At 45.0% G+C, this 15,809-nt stretch overlaps 1 protein-coding gene across 7 annotated transcripts in view; it reads right to left on the reverse strand.

Moving 5' to 3' along the window:
- The window catches only part of GRIA3 (glutamate ionotropic receptor AMPA type subunit 3), a 604,867-nt gene that overhangs the window by 413,245 nt on the left and 175,813 nt on the right, over window positions 1-15,809 (reverse strand). For 6 of the 7 annotated variants that reach the window (XM_068251187.1, XM_068251183.1, XM_068251184.1 and 3 more), the window contains one exon: window positions 6,008-6,247. In XM_068251187.1, coding sequence (XP_068107288.1) covers window positions 6,008-6,247 — 240 coding nt within the window. Of the gene's footprint in view, window positions 1-6,007; window positions 6,248-15,809 lie in introns of those variants that run through there. The other variant, XM_068251191.1, reaches the window with a different exon arrangement.

A 15,809-nucleotide genomic window follows, 5' to 3' on the forward strand; every position in this document is an offset into this window, starting at 1 on the left:
CGAAAACATTGTGCGGTGCGCCAAAATCGGTGCGCTGTGCGGTGTTAATGTGACACCGTTCACATGCTAATTCACCTCTGCGCGCGAAACATCGCATTGTTCGCACGAACGGTGCGACTTTAAAAGTGCACCGTGCAACAATTTCGGCGCACCGCGCAACGTTTTCGGCGCACTGCACAGCGGGCGCAAACGTCTTAGCGCACACAGGCACTTTAGGCGTGCTGAAGGGCTTTTCACAAGCGTGCTAACACTTAGCACCGCTTTGTGAATCAAGCCCGTTATGTTTGAAGCAGAGAGAAATAAGACATGGGGATACATGGCAGTGTCTGCAAACCAGAAAACTAGAGATTAAGGTATTGGGCCCTGGGGGTGCCACTTAGTCTAATAGCAATCAGTGTGTGACGGCTGGGGTGGAAGTGATGGGTCTCAGCCTTGGGTGTCGGAAAACCTTGTCTCGGCTCTGGGTACAATGACCCTTGGAGATGGCCTTTGAATTAGCTGAGACTGGGTTCCCGGTGGTTGTGCAGCACTTCCTATTTAGATATGGATGATTAGAGTCAACATAAGTGTATTGTGTGCAGCATTCATCAAAAAAAGTACAGTTGAAATTTGGGCGCTGTGTGAAGTCACAAGTAAAATGTCAGCAATTCTGCTGAAATTCTACTGTTGAGAGATGGCTAATAATGATAATAGAATATCAATAATTTTATCAATATTCTATTATTGATTTACCTTCCTCTCACACTAACCCTCCCTCCATCTAATCCTATCACTAACTTTTCACTAAGTAAGCCTAACCCACTCAATTTTCGAATTTACTTGATTAGCTGCACCCAGGCTATGCATATACATAGGTTAGGATTTAGTTAGTGTTAGGTCCCCTCCCATGGAGGATTGACTTCTTCGCAGTGGGAGGGACGAGTACTTAATAGGTTGCATGCAAGCTGTTACAGAAACCAGCATCCTCCAGTGGTAGACAGGTCATGTGTATGCTAGGTGTGTATTTTATCCCACAAGTGGGGCTTGCACTCTTTTGCAGGTAGGCACTTGTCTGTTTTTAAGTAAAGCTGTTCATTTCCTTGCCATGTACTACTTTAATTCATTTTTGGTCAGCTGCTCCCACTCAACAGCTTTGCTTTTGGTGTATATGCAGAGCTTCCGTTTGGGTTCAAGGTGCGTTCGCAGTTTCTGGGGGGGCTCAGCGCACCTCTGATTCGAGGCCATTCGGAGGCGGCCTGGTGATGCGCTGATCCACCTTTTGCGCAAGCCTAACCCACTTACCTACTCCTAATGCTAACCTACTGTTATTTAAGCCTAAATACACTAAGCCTAACATTAATCAAGCTCTACCTACTTCTCCTAACACTAATGTACACCTACACAGTCAAATACAGTAACGTATCCATTCCCCACTATCTCCATCACAATCCTGTTGCTCCCAGCACTTTGTCTATATCATGCATCTCTAGCACCAAGATTGTCCCCAGGGAGCCGCAATGAGTATTGTGTTCTATGTGCCGCCCAAGTTTTCCAGCCGTCGCTGTCATCCAAATTTCCTGTCACCTTGTGTGGAGATTGAGACTCCAACAAAATGACAGCTGTCGCAGGAGCCCATATATTCGGTCAGTGAGTAGATTGAGACTTCAACAGAAACACTGCTTGTCATTTTTGAGATAAGAAAATGTGGTCACAGGCTCCACAAATCTCTGGATGCCTGCATGGGGGCAGTCCTGCTGCAACAATATACAATTACGTCCAACCGAAGCTTCCCACCTGCATGCTGCCTAAGTTATGCAATTCCTGCTAGATTTTGTATGGCAGGCAAAGGGTGTATAACTGTGCACCTGATTGGCTGACAGGCACCTGCTGACCAGATAAAGCTAGGCAATTGCTAGAGCTGGGAGTGAGCAATTGTGTGTGTTGTAGCCATGTAAATCTATAACAGTTCCACAAAGCACGCAATACACCCTATAAATCACAGTTGTTAGTTGGTAAACCAGACCTAAATGTGCCTTTACATCTAAGGATGTATGGGCAGATCAAATCTGATCAGAAAGATGGCTACCCATACGATGCCTACCCATACACTGCAGACTGATTCCTGATAGATTTCAACACCTTCACTGCCTACCTGGACACCTCTCAAGTGTAAAATGACCCCCAACCCCCTTCCCTTGTGCCCCTGCTGTGAACAACAATTACTATCCTATCAAAGAAAACACATTTTCCCTGGCAAAATATATTCCTCCTCAATGCGACTCTACATGTCATTTACTGTCACCCCGTTACCATGAGTGCTGTGATGCCACACTCACATGCCTGGCACAAGCACTTGGCAACAGAGGTGACAGTGGAAGATCCCAGGAGTCTTGCCAGCTGGTCAGGTGAAAATGTAAACAGCACTGGCACCAAGCATTTTACAATGGGGGGGGGGGGGGCAGAAGTCTGGGTTCTGTCGCATACGTCAGTTGCCACGATATCAAACACCGTCTTTGCCGTGTACCCAATCAAGCACTTTTGACCGACATTTTCTAGCATACTTCATCGAAGCATTTGACTGCTTTTGGCCCAAAATCGATCGCATCATTAATCAGTGGAAATATTGCAGTACCGTTCTATAATATTTTAGTCTATCAGATCAGGGCAGCTATCTATTTCTATCTATTTGGATAAAATGAAGTAGGTAGCGGTGGACTTACCCCTCCAAAACAGACACAAAAATTGCCTTTTTAAGCAAAAATCAGTTTATTTACATATTCAATTACATAAACTGTTTTTTGCTTAAAACTGCAAATTTTTTTGTGTCTGTTTTGGAGGGGTAAGTCCACCCCTACCTACTTCATTTTATCCATTTTAAAGAAATATCATTCAAGCAGGAGTTAAAGATCCATCTTTTCACAACAGCCTATCCATCATCTTCACAGCTCAAATCCCCCACCCCACAAACACACATTGAACATGCGTTGCGTGGCTGATTCCCATTCACTGTAGTGAATGGGACAGCCATGTGTTTGGGCAAAAAATGCGTGCAGGATGCGTTTGCGGACTGCACTGGTCGCAAGGCATGCAGTGTGAACATCAGACAGTGCAGTCTATGCACTTCTGATGCCGTGCGTGTCTGCCTCTCGCATGCATTGCCGAAATACAGACGGCAATGCGTGTAATGTGAACGAGGCCTTAGATTGGAAGCCTAATTGGCAGGGCTCTCCTCCACCACCATATGGAGTTATTGACTTATCTGCAATATTTATCCCTACCTTGCAATCTGCAAACCATTGTTTATTATTTCACTCATTTGTACCATTGTTTAACGCTGTAATGTCCTTGTGTTATATTGTTCAATGTTGTATTGTCTCCCCTTACTACTGTACAGTGTTGCTTAATATGTTAGCGCTTTATAAATAAAGAATAATAATAATTATAACAACAGTATTACCGTATATACTCGCATATAAGCCGACCCGCATATAAGCCGACCCCCCAACTTTTCCCTGAAAAACCAGGGGAAAATGATTGACCCCCATATAAGCCGGGGGTAGGAAATGCTGGCCGCCTTATTCCCCGAGTGTGTCTTAGTATAGCTAGTAAAGTGTCCAGTATGGGTAGGTAGTGCCCCAGTATAGCTAGTATAGTGCCCAGTATAGCTAGAATAGTGCTCAGTATAGCTAGTATAGTGCTCAGTATAGCTAGTAAAGTGCCCCAGTTTAGCTAGTATACTGCCCAGTACAGCTAGTATAGTGCTTAGTATAGCTAGTAAAGTGCCCCAGTTTAGCTAGTATAGTGCTCAGTATAGCTAGTATAGTGCTCAGTATAGCTAGTATAGTGCCCCAGTTTAGCTAGTATAGTGCTCAGTATAGCTAGTATAGTGCTCAGTATAGTGCCCCAGTTTAGCTAGTATAGTGCTCAGTATAGCTAGTATAGTGCTCAGTATAGCTAGTAAAGTGCCCCAGTTTAGCTAGTATACTGCCCAGTACAGCTAGTATAGTGCTTAGTATAGCTAGTAAAGTGCCCCAGTTTAGCTAGTATAGTGCTCAGTATAGCTAGTATAGTGCTCAGTATAGCTAGTATAGTGCCCCAGTTTAGCTAGTATAGTGCTCAGTATAGCTAGTATAGTGCTCAGTATAGTGCCCCAGTTTAGCTAGTATAGTGCTCAGTATAGCTAGTATAGTGCTCAGTATAGCTAGTAAAGTGCCCCAGTATAGCTAGTATAGTGCTCAGTATAGCTAGTATAGTGCCCCAGTATAGCTAGTATAGTGCTCAGTATAGCTAGTATAGTGCCCCAGTTTAGCTAGTATAGTGCCCCAGTTTAGCTAGTATAGTGCCCCAGTTTAGCTAGTATAGTGCTCAGTATAGCTAGTATAGTGCCCCAGTTTAGCTAGTATAGTGCCTCAGTTTAGCTAGTATAGTGCCCCAGTTTAGCTAGTATAGCGCTCAGTATAGCTAGTATAGCGCCCCAGTTTAGCTAGTATAGCACTCAGTAAAGCTAGTTACGTGCCCCAGTTTAGCCAGTCCCCGCTCCCCATGGCCGCCGCCGCTATTACCTGGCTGCATCTTCTATTTCAATCTCCGTTCTTGTAAACATTCAGAGCAGCGCGCCCGGCGCTGCTACTGTGACGAGCGGCGAGCCAGGAAAGAGCGGTTCCCATAGTAACAGGACGCTCTTTCCTGCCTCGTCACAGTAGCAGCGCCGGGCGCGCTGCTCTGAATGTTTACAATAACGGAGATTGAAATAGAAGATGCAGCCAGGTAATAGCGGCGGCGGCGGCCATGGGGGGAGCGGGGGACCCGCGGACCAGCAGAGGGGGGGACCCGCGGACCACCATGACTCGCATACAAGCCGAACCCCCAACTTTTGGCCCCCTTTTTGGGGGTCAAAAATTCGGCTTGTATGCGAGTATATACGGTATTATTATTATTATTATTATTATTATTATTAATAATACTAATAATAATAATAATAATAATAATAATAATAATAATAATAATAATAATAATCAATAATTCTGTCTGAATACAGAATCTGAACACTATTCCAAGATTTTACTGCCGGTAAAGGACATGAAAATGAATAGGTATTAATTCCAAATGTTATTTCTACTTCATTCCTGGTACAATGACACTTGGAGGAATCCTCCTTTCCCCTCTCCAATTGCTGTGCATTCCCCAGGATCCAGTAGCATTGATTGACTGACTCTGCTTTGTATGTCTGCATGCTTTTGTGCAGGCACTTATCTCCAAGGCCATGCTACAGCTTCCAGCTTCAGCATCTGTATACATGACCTTCATGGTCACATGACTAATTGTGGTGATGAAAGTGACATTTAGGCAGAATACAGAGAGAATGGGTTAAAACCACATTTATTTATTTTTTTCAATTTGAAGCAAAACATATGCTTCAAATACTGGCGGTCGGCAAAAGGCTAATTTAAAAATAAAAATGATGATTGAGTACTGCTTTTAAAGAAAACACATTTTGCTGTAAATGACAAAAGGCAGTTAAATCACTTCATAACAAGATTTCAATTGCTCGAATATAGTATCTCCACTTTTGATGATTAAAGTGATGAAAGCCTGCAGTATGCTGTGAGTCTCCTGGATCATATAAGGGCACAGTGATAACTAGCAAGCAGGTAGTAAATGTATGATGTACAATGGCATAATCGCACACTGTCCTGCTTGGGGGCCCATTTTACATAAATATTGTGCACATCAGGGCTTTTGGGAATCAGATCGCTAATACAGGATTCATTCTGGTCCACTGATTAAGAAAATGTTTAAGTCAGAGGATCAGCACAGAATTCAGGCAATGAGCAATGGCATCTTCCATACATGTCTAGCTTTAGGCTTAACTTCACGTTTACGTAAAGTGACTTTGTGGCCTTTATGTAACATTATAGAAGTAGAATCATTGCTATAGAATTATTAACAGAGGATTGGTTAAGACACATTGCATATGAAAAATGCACACAACATCTTGAATTCAGTATTTTAGTTTTTTTTTTTTTACCTCTTTCAGTGTCATACAGATACACAAATCTTTGCCAGTCGTAATCACTGAGTAGATTTAGGATGGCTCCTTTAAGTGCTGGTCGCATTTGAATGACAAACTGTACGTCTGCGTCTGTTGGGTAGCTTGGTGTGATGAAAGATGTGTGTAGGGCTCCGCAGAAGGATGTCAGGGTGTTCATGGACATTTGATCATAGAAGCCAAAGATGGCATACACACCGCGTGAAAACTGGGAGCAAACTGAAAAACAGAAACGAACGAGAGAGTAAATAAACAAATGAGGCTAATCAAGATAACAGCATTTCCTAATAATTTAGCTGCAAATCAGTCAACTGACTAACGTTCTAAATGGTGATTTCTCTCACATAGCAAAACAAAACGTGGCCTGATTTAATAAGGTATTAAACACAGTCAGTGAATATCTACGACTAAGAAGAATCACAAGTAAGGCTGCAAACATTACGTTCAAAAGATAATTGGGTCCGATCCAATTCACTTTTTCTCCTAAGTTTTCTCCTATGTGATATTTTCACAATATACAGTAAATAAAATGTCTTTAAAGGAATCATCAATCAAAATTAGCTTCCCCATCTCTGCTCGCAGCCACTGGCCTGGGGGGCCCCGCTGGTGCAGAGGCCGACCTCGATGTCGTCCTTACGGCACCTGCGCGAGCCGCTTGTCAATCAAATCCACTTTGTCCACTGCATACGGCAAACCCCCGGGCCAGCGGCTGTGAGTGGAGATGCTGCATGGGACATGTTGGCTGCAAGGGGCTGGAGTAAGCTTCGGGTAAGTATAGCATGGGTGTAACGATTGGTGTCAGCAACACAGATTTTTCTGATTATTGGTGATCTGCAGTATCACCAATAATACAGATGCTATACCTGATTATGTGGTGATCTGCAGAATCACCAATAATACTAGTATAGCTAGACACAGGACAACCAATGTAGTGTTGTGTTTTGGTGCAACAGTAATGAGAAGAGGAGATCTCCCGAGACGCGGGAGACTCAGACAATACTGCAGCCAAGAATCCCCTGAGGGGCAGGGAAATCAGACTGCACTGCAGCCAGTGGCACCTGAGGAGCAGGAACCACTGACTGTACTGCAAGGATAGCCACCTGAGGAGCAGGTGATAGAAGACCACACTACAGCCAAGGATCTCCTGAGGAGCAGGAGATTCAGACTGTACTGCAGCCAGCGGACCCCTGAGGAGCAGGGACCACTGACTGTGCTGCAAGGATGGTCACCTGAGGAGCAGATGATTGCAGATAAACCTTCAGCCAGGAATCCCCTGAGGAGCAGGGGATTCAGACTGTACTGCAGCCAGTGGACACCTGAGGAGCAGGGACCACTGACTGAGCTACAAAGATAATCACCCGAGAAGCGGGTGATTAAGACTCTACTGCAGCTAGCAGACACTTGAGGAGCAAGTGTTGCAGACTGTATTTGCCAGACTGAGCACCTAGAAAGTAGGTGCCAGCTTAGCAATTCCTCACTAGTGGCTAGACCCACTAGTGGGAATAGGAAGGTCAGACAAGCAGGGTCAGTAACGCACGGACAGATAAGGTACAAAGACAGAAGGCTGATTCAGAGTAAGGTACAGGCAGTGTCGGCAGCAGTAATCAGATAGGTAGAAGTACTGAATCAGCAAGCAGGAGATTAGTCAGGAAAGCAGAGGGTCATAACAGATACTAGTATCAATCTAGCAATATCCTAGTCTAGGTGTGAAGTCCTTGGTTTCAACACCTGGGATCTAGACTAAAGAATAGTACACAAATATCACAATGCAATTAGTACTTTAAGCTATCAACAGAAACTGGCTAAGTGTGAACTCCCAGCTCCAGCTGGTTCTAACACACTGTGAGATCTACTAAGGTCTGAGCACTAGCATGTTAGCGTTTGCAACAGCAGACAACCAGCAACTGACAGGCTGGTCCTATATATATTCAAAGCGCTCCACAGCACCGTCCCAGTCACTCAGCCAATCCGGAGCATAGCTGGATTCAGCTGACCGGCTGATCAGCTGACTCCCCTTCTACTTGCATAAAGGTCCTGTCGTCTGGCGCGTGCACACGTAGCTCTCAATCTATGTGCACTAGAAGGACCAGGCAAAGCAGCATCATAGCAAAGCATCATGTAGCTGCGCGGCAGAGGCTGCCGGCTGATACGCGGAGATAGCCGCCATGCCGCATGGCCATGCGGCGGCATCTCCGCTATCCTTTACAGTACCCCCCCTGAGGAGTGGACCCCGGACACTTCCTACCCAGCTTCTCAGGGTGTAAGTCATGAAACTCTTTCTTTAATTCCTCAGCGTGCATGCGACAATCTGGCACCCAAGTTCTCTCTTCCAGACCATACCCCTTCCAATGAACCAGATACTGCACAGAATTCTGCACTAAACGAGAATCCAATATCTTCTCGATCTCATACTCAGGTTGGTCATCAACCATCACGGGGGGGGAGGGGGGGGGAGGAATCCACGTGCACCGCAGGCTTCAACAGTGAAACATGGAATGATCTCACACCTCTCATACTGGCTGGGAGATCAATCGCATACGTGACCTCATTAATCTTTCTGGACACTGGGTATAGTCCTACAAATCTGGGTCCTAACTTAGGTGACAGTTGTTTTAATGCTAAATGCCGCATAGATACCCACACCATGGCCCCTGTAGAAAACTTCCACTCTACAGACGGTCTCTTATCTGCCTGTTTCTTCTGAGTCTGGAAAGCTTTTCCCAAATTCCTCTTAACCAGAACCCAGATCTCCTTTAATGCCCTTTGCCAATCCTCCAGGGCCGGGAATGGTGTAGATGCCATAGGTAATGGATAAAACTTGGGAGATTTTCCCGAAACTACCTGAAAAGGGGAAACTCCTGAAGAGGCACTCTTCAGATTATTGTGTGCAAATTCTGCGAATGGTAAGAACTTTACCCAGTCTGACTGTGCATCTGCCACATAACATCTGAGGAATTGTTCATTGGTTAACTCTCCCGGTCTGACCATTGGTCTTTGGGTGGTAGCCTGATGAAAATGAGAGGTCCATACCTAACTGATGGCAAAAGGCTTTCCAGAATTTGCCACAAACTGGACTCCCCTATCTAACACCACATTCTCCGGAATGCCATGCAGCCGGAAAACGTGCTGGATGAAGAGATCAGCTAACTCTTGGGCCGAGGGGAGTCCTTTCAGAGGAACGAAATGAGCCATCTTACTGAACCTATCAACTACCACCCAAATTACCATCTTGCCCTCAGACTTGGTAAGTTCTCCTACAAAGTCCATTGACAAATGAGTCCAGGGTTCATTTGGCACTGGTAGGGGTTGTAATGTACCCACTGGTGCCTGACGAGAGCGCTTACTTCTAGCACAAACTGAGCACTCCCTCACAAACTCTTTACAATCAAGTGCCAGTGTAGGCCACCATACACATCTGGCCAATAAATCCTGGGTCCGAGCTGCCCCGGGATGCCCAGCATTCTTATGGGAATGAAATAATTGTAAAAGTTGTAGGCGAAAAGGAAGTGGTACAAACATAACCCCCTCAGGCTTTCCTTCTGGAATGTCCTGTTGATAAGGTTTTAAAGTAGCCATCCAGTCCTCCCAGGTTTCGGTTGCTGCCAACATCACCTTTTGAGGTAGGATGGTCTCCGGGGTTGAAGGCTGAACTGTCTCTGGCTCAAAACACCTAGATAGCGTGTCTGCTTTGACATACTTACTACCTGGTGTATACGTTATTACAAATCTGAATCTTGAAGAGAATAAGGACCAACGGGCCTGTTGAGGGCTAAGTCTCTTGGCCCCCTCTATGTACTCCAAGTTTTTATGATCAGTATAAACAGTGATGGTATGTTCTGCCCCTTCTAACCAATGGCGCCATTCTTCAAAGGCTAACTTAATGGCCAGGAGCTCTCGGTTGCCAATATCGTATTTCCTCTCGGCAGGAGAGAACCTATGAGAAAAGAAGGCACATGGGTGTAATTTGCCTTGCAAACCGGAGCGCTGAGACAGTACAGCCACAACCCCAATCTCTGAGGCATTGCCCTCAACTATAAAGGGGAAGGTGACATCCACATGTCTCAGAAAGGGTGCAGAGCAGAACAGTTTTTTCAGTGTGGCAAAGGCGGACTTTGCCTCTGTCGACCAGTGGTAAGTGTCAGCCCCCTTTTTGGTAAGGTTAGTGAGTAGTGACACTACCGAGGAGAACCCTTTGATGAATTTTCTATAGTAATTGGCGAAACCAAGAAATCTTTGGAGTGCCTTCAATCCTACAGGTTGAGGCCACTCCAAAAGAGCAGAGACTTTCTCTGAACCCATGGAGAGACCAGAAGTGGAGATAATATATCCCAAAAAAGGAACTGTCGTGACCTCGAAGAGGCATTTTTCTAGCTTTGCGTACAGTGAATTCTGTCTTAGTTTCCTTAACACAAACTTGACGTGTTTACGATGCTCTGTCAGATTAGGAGAGAAAATCAGTATGTCATCGAGATACACTAGCACAAACTTCCCCAGTACCTCCCTGAAAACCTCATTGATTAACTCCTGGAAGACGGCAGGGGCAATACACAACCCGAAGGGCATGACCAGATACTCGTAGTGCCCGTCGGGCGTATTGAACGCCGTCTTCCATTCGTCACCGTCCCTAATGCGTACTAGGTTGTATGCACCTCGTAGGTCTAATTTAGATACTGGCATTTGTCACCTGAGCAAACAAATCATCAATGAGTGGCAACGGGTAGCGATTTTTTACTGTGATCCTATTTAAACCATGATAGTCAATGCAGGGTCTAAGCCCACCGTCCTTTTTCTGTATGAAAAAGAAGCCAGCCCCAGCTGGTGACCGGGAAGGACGGATGAAACCTTTGGCCAGATTTTCTTTAATGTACTCCTGCATTGCCACTTTCTCAAGTCCTGACAGATTATAAAGTTGACCTCTAGGAGGCATACAACCAGATCTTAACTCTATGGGACAATCGAAACTCCTGTGAGGCGGGAGTTTATCTGCAGACTTTGGACAGAACACGTCAGCGAATTTTGCATACTGTACTGGCACTCCTTTAACCTGTATCTTGGTAGCGCAAACAGCAACTCTCTCCAAACAATGATGATGACAATGGGTTGACAAGCTCTGTAGTTTACCAGAAGCCCAGTCAATCTGAGTGGAGTGAAGATGCAACCAGGGCATACCGAGGATTATGGTTGAGGTTGCCATTTGCAGGACAAGGAACTGTAATTTCTCTTTGTGTAATACCCCTATATTGCACATTAATAAGCGGGTTTTGGAAAGAGGCTGTCTATTTGTAATGGATTGCGGAGATGCCACCGCGCGGTCTGGCAGCGGGACGGCTGTCTCCGCGTTCAGACCGGCGGTTTCCGCACAGCAGCATGCGTCTGGTTTTTCTGAGCCTTCTAGTGCACACAGATGGAGAGCTACACGCACGCGCGCGCGCTGGGAGGCAGGACCTTTATGCCAGTAGGAGAGGGATCAGCTGATCAGGTTGATCAGCTGATCCCAGCGCAGGCTTTGATTGGCTGAAGAGAGCTGGGTGGCGCTGAGGAGCGCTTCACTATATATAGATCTCGCTGGTCAGTCTCAAGTTGTCTGCCGTTGCGAATACATACGTGTGAGCACTCAGACCATAGTCAGATCCCACAGTGTGTTAGAACCAGGTGGACCTGGGAATTCACACTAAGCCAGATTACGCTTGTGTTATACTTTAGACCAGTTCCGGGGTGTTGTGACCAAGGACCTCACACCCAAGCTTAGGATTACTGTGTCATTGCTGTGTTATACTGTAGACCAGTTCCGGGGTGTTGTGACCAAGGACCTCACACCCAAGCTTAGGATTACTGTGTCATTGCTGTGTTATACTTTAGACCAGTCCCGGGGTGTTGTGACCAAGGACCTCACACCCAAGCTTAGGATTACTGTGTTATTGCTGTGTTATACTTTAGACTAGTTCCTGGGTGTCGAGACCATGGACCTCACACCCCAGACTAGGACTCTGCTCTGTTTCTGTTATGACTATTTGCTCTGTCAACCTCTCTATTGCCTTCTGATTCGGTACCCCTGCATATCTGCCTTCCTGTTGCCAGACCCTGCCTGTACCCGGTTACCGAATCAGCCTTCTGTCTCTGTACCTTATCTGCTCATATGTTGCTGACCTTCCAGGCTGTCACTCACTCCTTGAGTGCTCAGTCTATCTGTACTAGCAGTGACACAATGCAACCTAGTGTCAGTTGCAACTAGGACTCCTGCTCCTCAGGGAGTCCGGCCTGTTAGCAGCCAGTGGCCTCTTCTCCTGGAGTCCCCTGGCTGCAGTACAGTCTATATCTAATCTCCAGATATCCCTGGTTGCCAGGTCCTCTCTATTCCCTCTCTCTAGGGGATAGTTCCTGCACTTCCCAGGGCCACCTGCCCCTCAGGTGGTTCTTGGTTTAGCTGCCTGTATCTCCCGCCTCACGGGAGATAGCCTACTGTTACACCAAACACTTACACTCTATTAGGTGTCCAGAGGTTAGTCATACTTGTATTATTGGTGATTCTGCAGATCATCCATAATCAGGTATACATCTGTATTGTTGATGATTCTGCAGATCATCAATAATCAGATTCTCTCTGTGTGCTGACACCGATCGTTACACTATTCTGTAATGGAGAGTCATCCACCGCTGTGACCAGAATCTGCTGGTCTAGGGGGAGTAAGGGAATCCCCAATTTTTTTACAAACTCATAATCAATAAAATTGGCTGCAGAGCCGGAGTCCACGAAGGCTTCAGTGGATATAGTCTGAGCTTCTCATGTAATGGAACATGGAAGGAGCAGACAGTTATTGTTTAGAGGTAAAGACTGCTCGCCTAGGGTATTACCTCTGACTACACCTAGGCGGCAGCGTTTCCCGACTTCTTAGGAAAATTCTGAACCATGTGACCCTCCTCAGCACAGTATAGACATAGTCCTTCTGATTTTCTGCGATTCTTTTCCACCTGCGTCAATCTGGAATGTCCGATTTGCATCGGCTCAGGCGGAGGCAACGAGGGTGGAGCGGAAGCGTAGGAGACATATTTTACAGCATTTCTACCACGGGTTTGCTTCTGATAATGTAAGCGACGATCTACACGTACAGCTAACGAAATTGCATTGTCTAAACTATGGACTTGGGCTCAGAATGTCCTAACATCAAATCAGAAACTGCGTCAGATAAATCTGACAGAAAACAGTATAACAGTGCGTATGTTCCCCATCTAGCTGATACAGCCCACTTTCTGAACTCCGCAGCATAAACCTCTACCGGATCACGACCCTGCCTGAGAGTTTTAAGCTTCCTTTCAGCAGTGGAAGCGATATCCAGATCTTCAAATATAATGGCCATGGACTTAAAAAATTCCTGAACTGAGGATAATGCTTCATGATCAGCAGGAAAGCTATATGCCCAGGTTTGCAAATCTCCTGACAAAAGGGTCTTTATGAATGTTACCCTCTGAGGCTCAGTTCCTGACAATGTAGGCCTCAACTTAAAATAAGATAGCACCCAATTTTTAATGTTCTGAAAGTCAGATCTATGTCCAGAAAACTTCTCAGGTACTTACATTCGAAGGTCCGTGACTGGAGGGGATCACACTGTATTAACAGCTGTTTGAAGGACCTGCACTGACAGTTGTGTGATCTCAATCTGTTGGGCATCAATCACTCCGATGAGGTTATTCACAGAGGTGACAAGGCCTTTAACTTGGCTGCGCAGTGCATCCATAATGTTTGGTCTGCTGTTCTGTAACGATTGGTGTCAGCAACACAGATTTTTCTGAATATTAGTGATCTGCAGTATCACCAATAATACAGATGCTATACCTGATTATGTGGTGATCTGCAGAATCACCAATAATACTAGTATAGCTAGACACAGAACAACCAATGTAGTGTTGTGTTTTGGTGCAACACCAATGAGAAGAGGAGATCTCCCGAGAAGCGGATCATAACAGATAATAGTAGCAATCTAGCAATATCCTAGTCTAGGTGTGAAGTCCTTGGTTTCAACACCTGGGATCTAGACTAAAGAATAGTACACAAATATCACAATGCAATTAGTACTTTAAGCTATCAACAGAAACTGACTAAGTGTGAATTCCCAGCTCCAGCTGGTTCTAACACACTGTGAGATCTGACTAAGGTTAGAGTTTGCAACAGCAGACAACCAGCAACTGACAGGCTGGTCCTATATATACTCAAAGCGCTCCACAGCGCCACCCCAGTCACTCAGCCAATCCGGAGCACAGCTGGAGTCAGCTGACCGGCTGATCAGCTGACTCCCCTTCTACTTGCATAAAGGGCCTGTCGTCTGGTGCGCGCATAGCTCTCAATCTATGTGCACTAGAAGGACCAGGCAAAGCAGCAGCATGTAGCTGCACGGCAGAGGCCGCTGGCTGATACGCGGAGATAGCCGCCATGCCGCTTATCCATGCGGCGGCATCTCCGCTATCCTTTACAATGGGGCAGACAATTTTGGTTGATGATTCCTTTATGCCACCAGCAAGCAAAAACAATACTCAGAATAATTTTCACAGTACATTTTCCCAACTTTTTCAATTTCAGAGTGCAACTTTTAATTTAAACAGAAGATGAAAAAAATATTTCCAAGGAGAAAACTTAGGAGAAAAAGGGAATTGGATCATGAGCACATCATGAGAGAACATGATTGCAATGACCCAATGCCGTATTTGCCAACCAGTCAGCAATATTCATTATGACTCAATTTGACCCAGGTAGGAGCTATAACATCACAAAGGCACAACATTTTATTCTGAAAGGGAAATAAAAACTTGTCTGAAAAAACTCTATTGAGGCAGAAGAGAAAACTATCTGGAAAGGTAAACATATTTTTAATCATTTTGTGGCTTGTGTAGCACTGACATATGTGACATTTAGTTTGCAGCAAAACAAAAAAACTCTATTTTTAAGCATCTATGTTAAGATTTTTTAAAAATGTATTTATAATTTCAACAATTACACTATCAGGCCATGCTTTATCACATTGACTGAGCCACCTGCCATAAGAATGTATGCATATGATTAGAGAAGGAGTAAAGGGAGTGGAATTTTGCTTCTCCTCAGTACACCTTACACCCTTAAATTGCTATTCTTAAAAGGGGCTTTTACATACAAACTGGCATACAGCTGTCTTTTTTTAGTCAATAGTTTTCGTTTTTGAATTATACAGATTACAATAAATAACTTAAAATAGCACATAAAATGCAATAATCTCACCCGGCCTTAAACACTAAAGGCATACTTTTATTGTATTGCATGCCTCACTTTAGGGTGCGGTGTGACATTCTAGAAATGGTGTCTGTGATTGAGGAACTGCATTGTTCTGAACAAAGAAGCTAAAAACCTCTTCCCATTGACTGCAGAAATAGGGCAACATAAACAGCAGATCTCCCACTCATCAACACTATTAGGATGGCACCTATTAATGTGGCTGCAATTCCCCTGGCGTGCCGCGTTTGTTTCCAAAATGTACACGGTGACTGAACCTGTGCTGATGTAAATTCGCATCCATATCGCTTTGCAATGGGGATTTGGATGCATGCTGCGTAAAACTGCAGTGTGCATATTTTTTTCCCCCTGCATGTGATTCAGATGCAACCTATTTATTTCAATAGGCTGGGATTCCATATCTAAAATCTCCTGTGGTAAATAGATGCAATTCGCAGCTAGTGGAAACAGAGACTAAAGAACAACATCAAAAAAATTAGCAGACCGGACCTACATTAGAGGTTACCAAGTGATCTAAGGACCTGA

Source organism: Hyperolius riggenbachi, chromosome 8 (genome assembly GCF_040937935.1).
Source record: "Hyperolius riggenbachi isolate aHypRig1 chromosome 8, aHypRig1.pri, whole genome shotgun sequence".
Taxonomy (NCBI): domain Eukaryota; kingdom Metazoa; phylum Chordata; class Amphibia; order Anura; family Hyperoliidae; genus Hyperolius; species Hyperolius riggenbachi.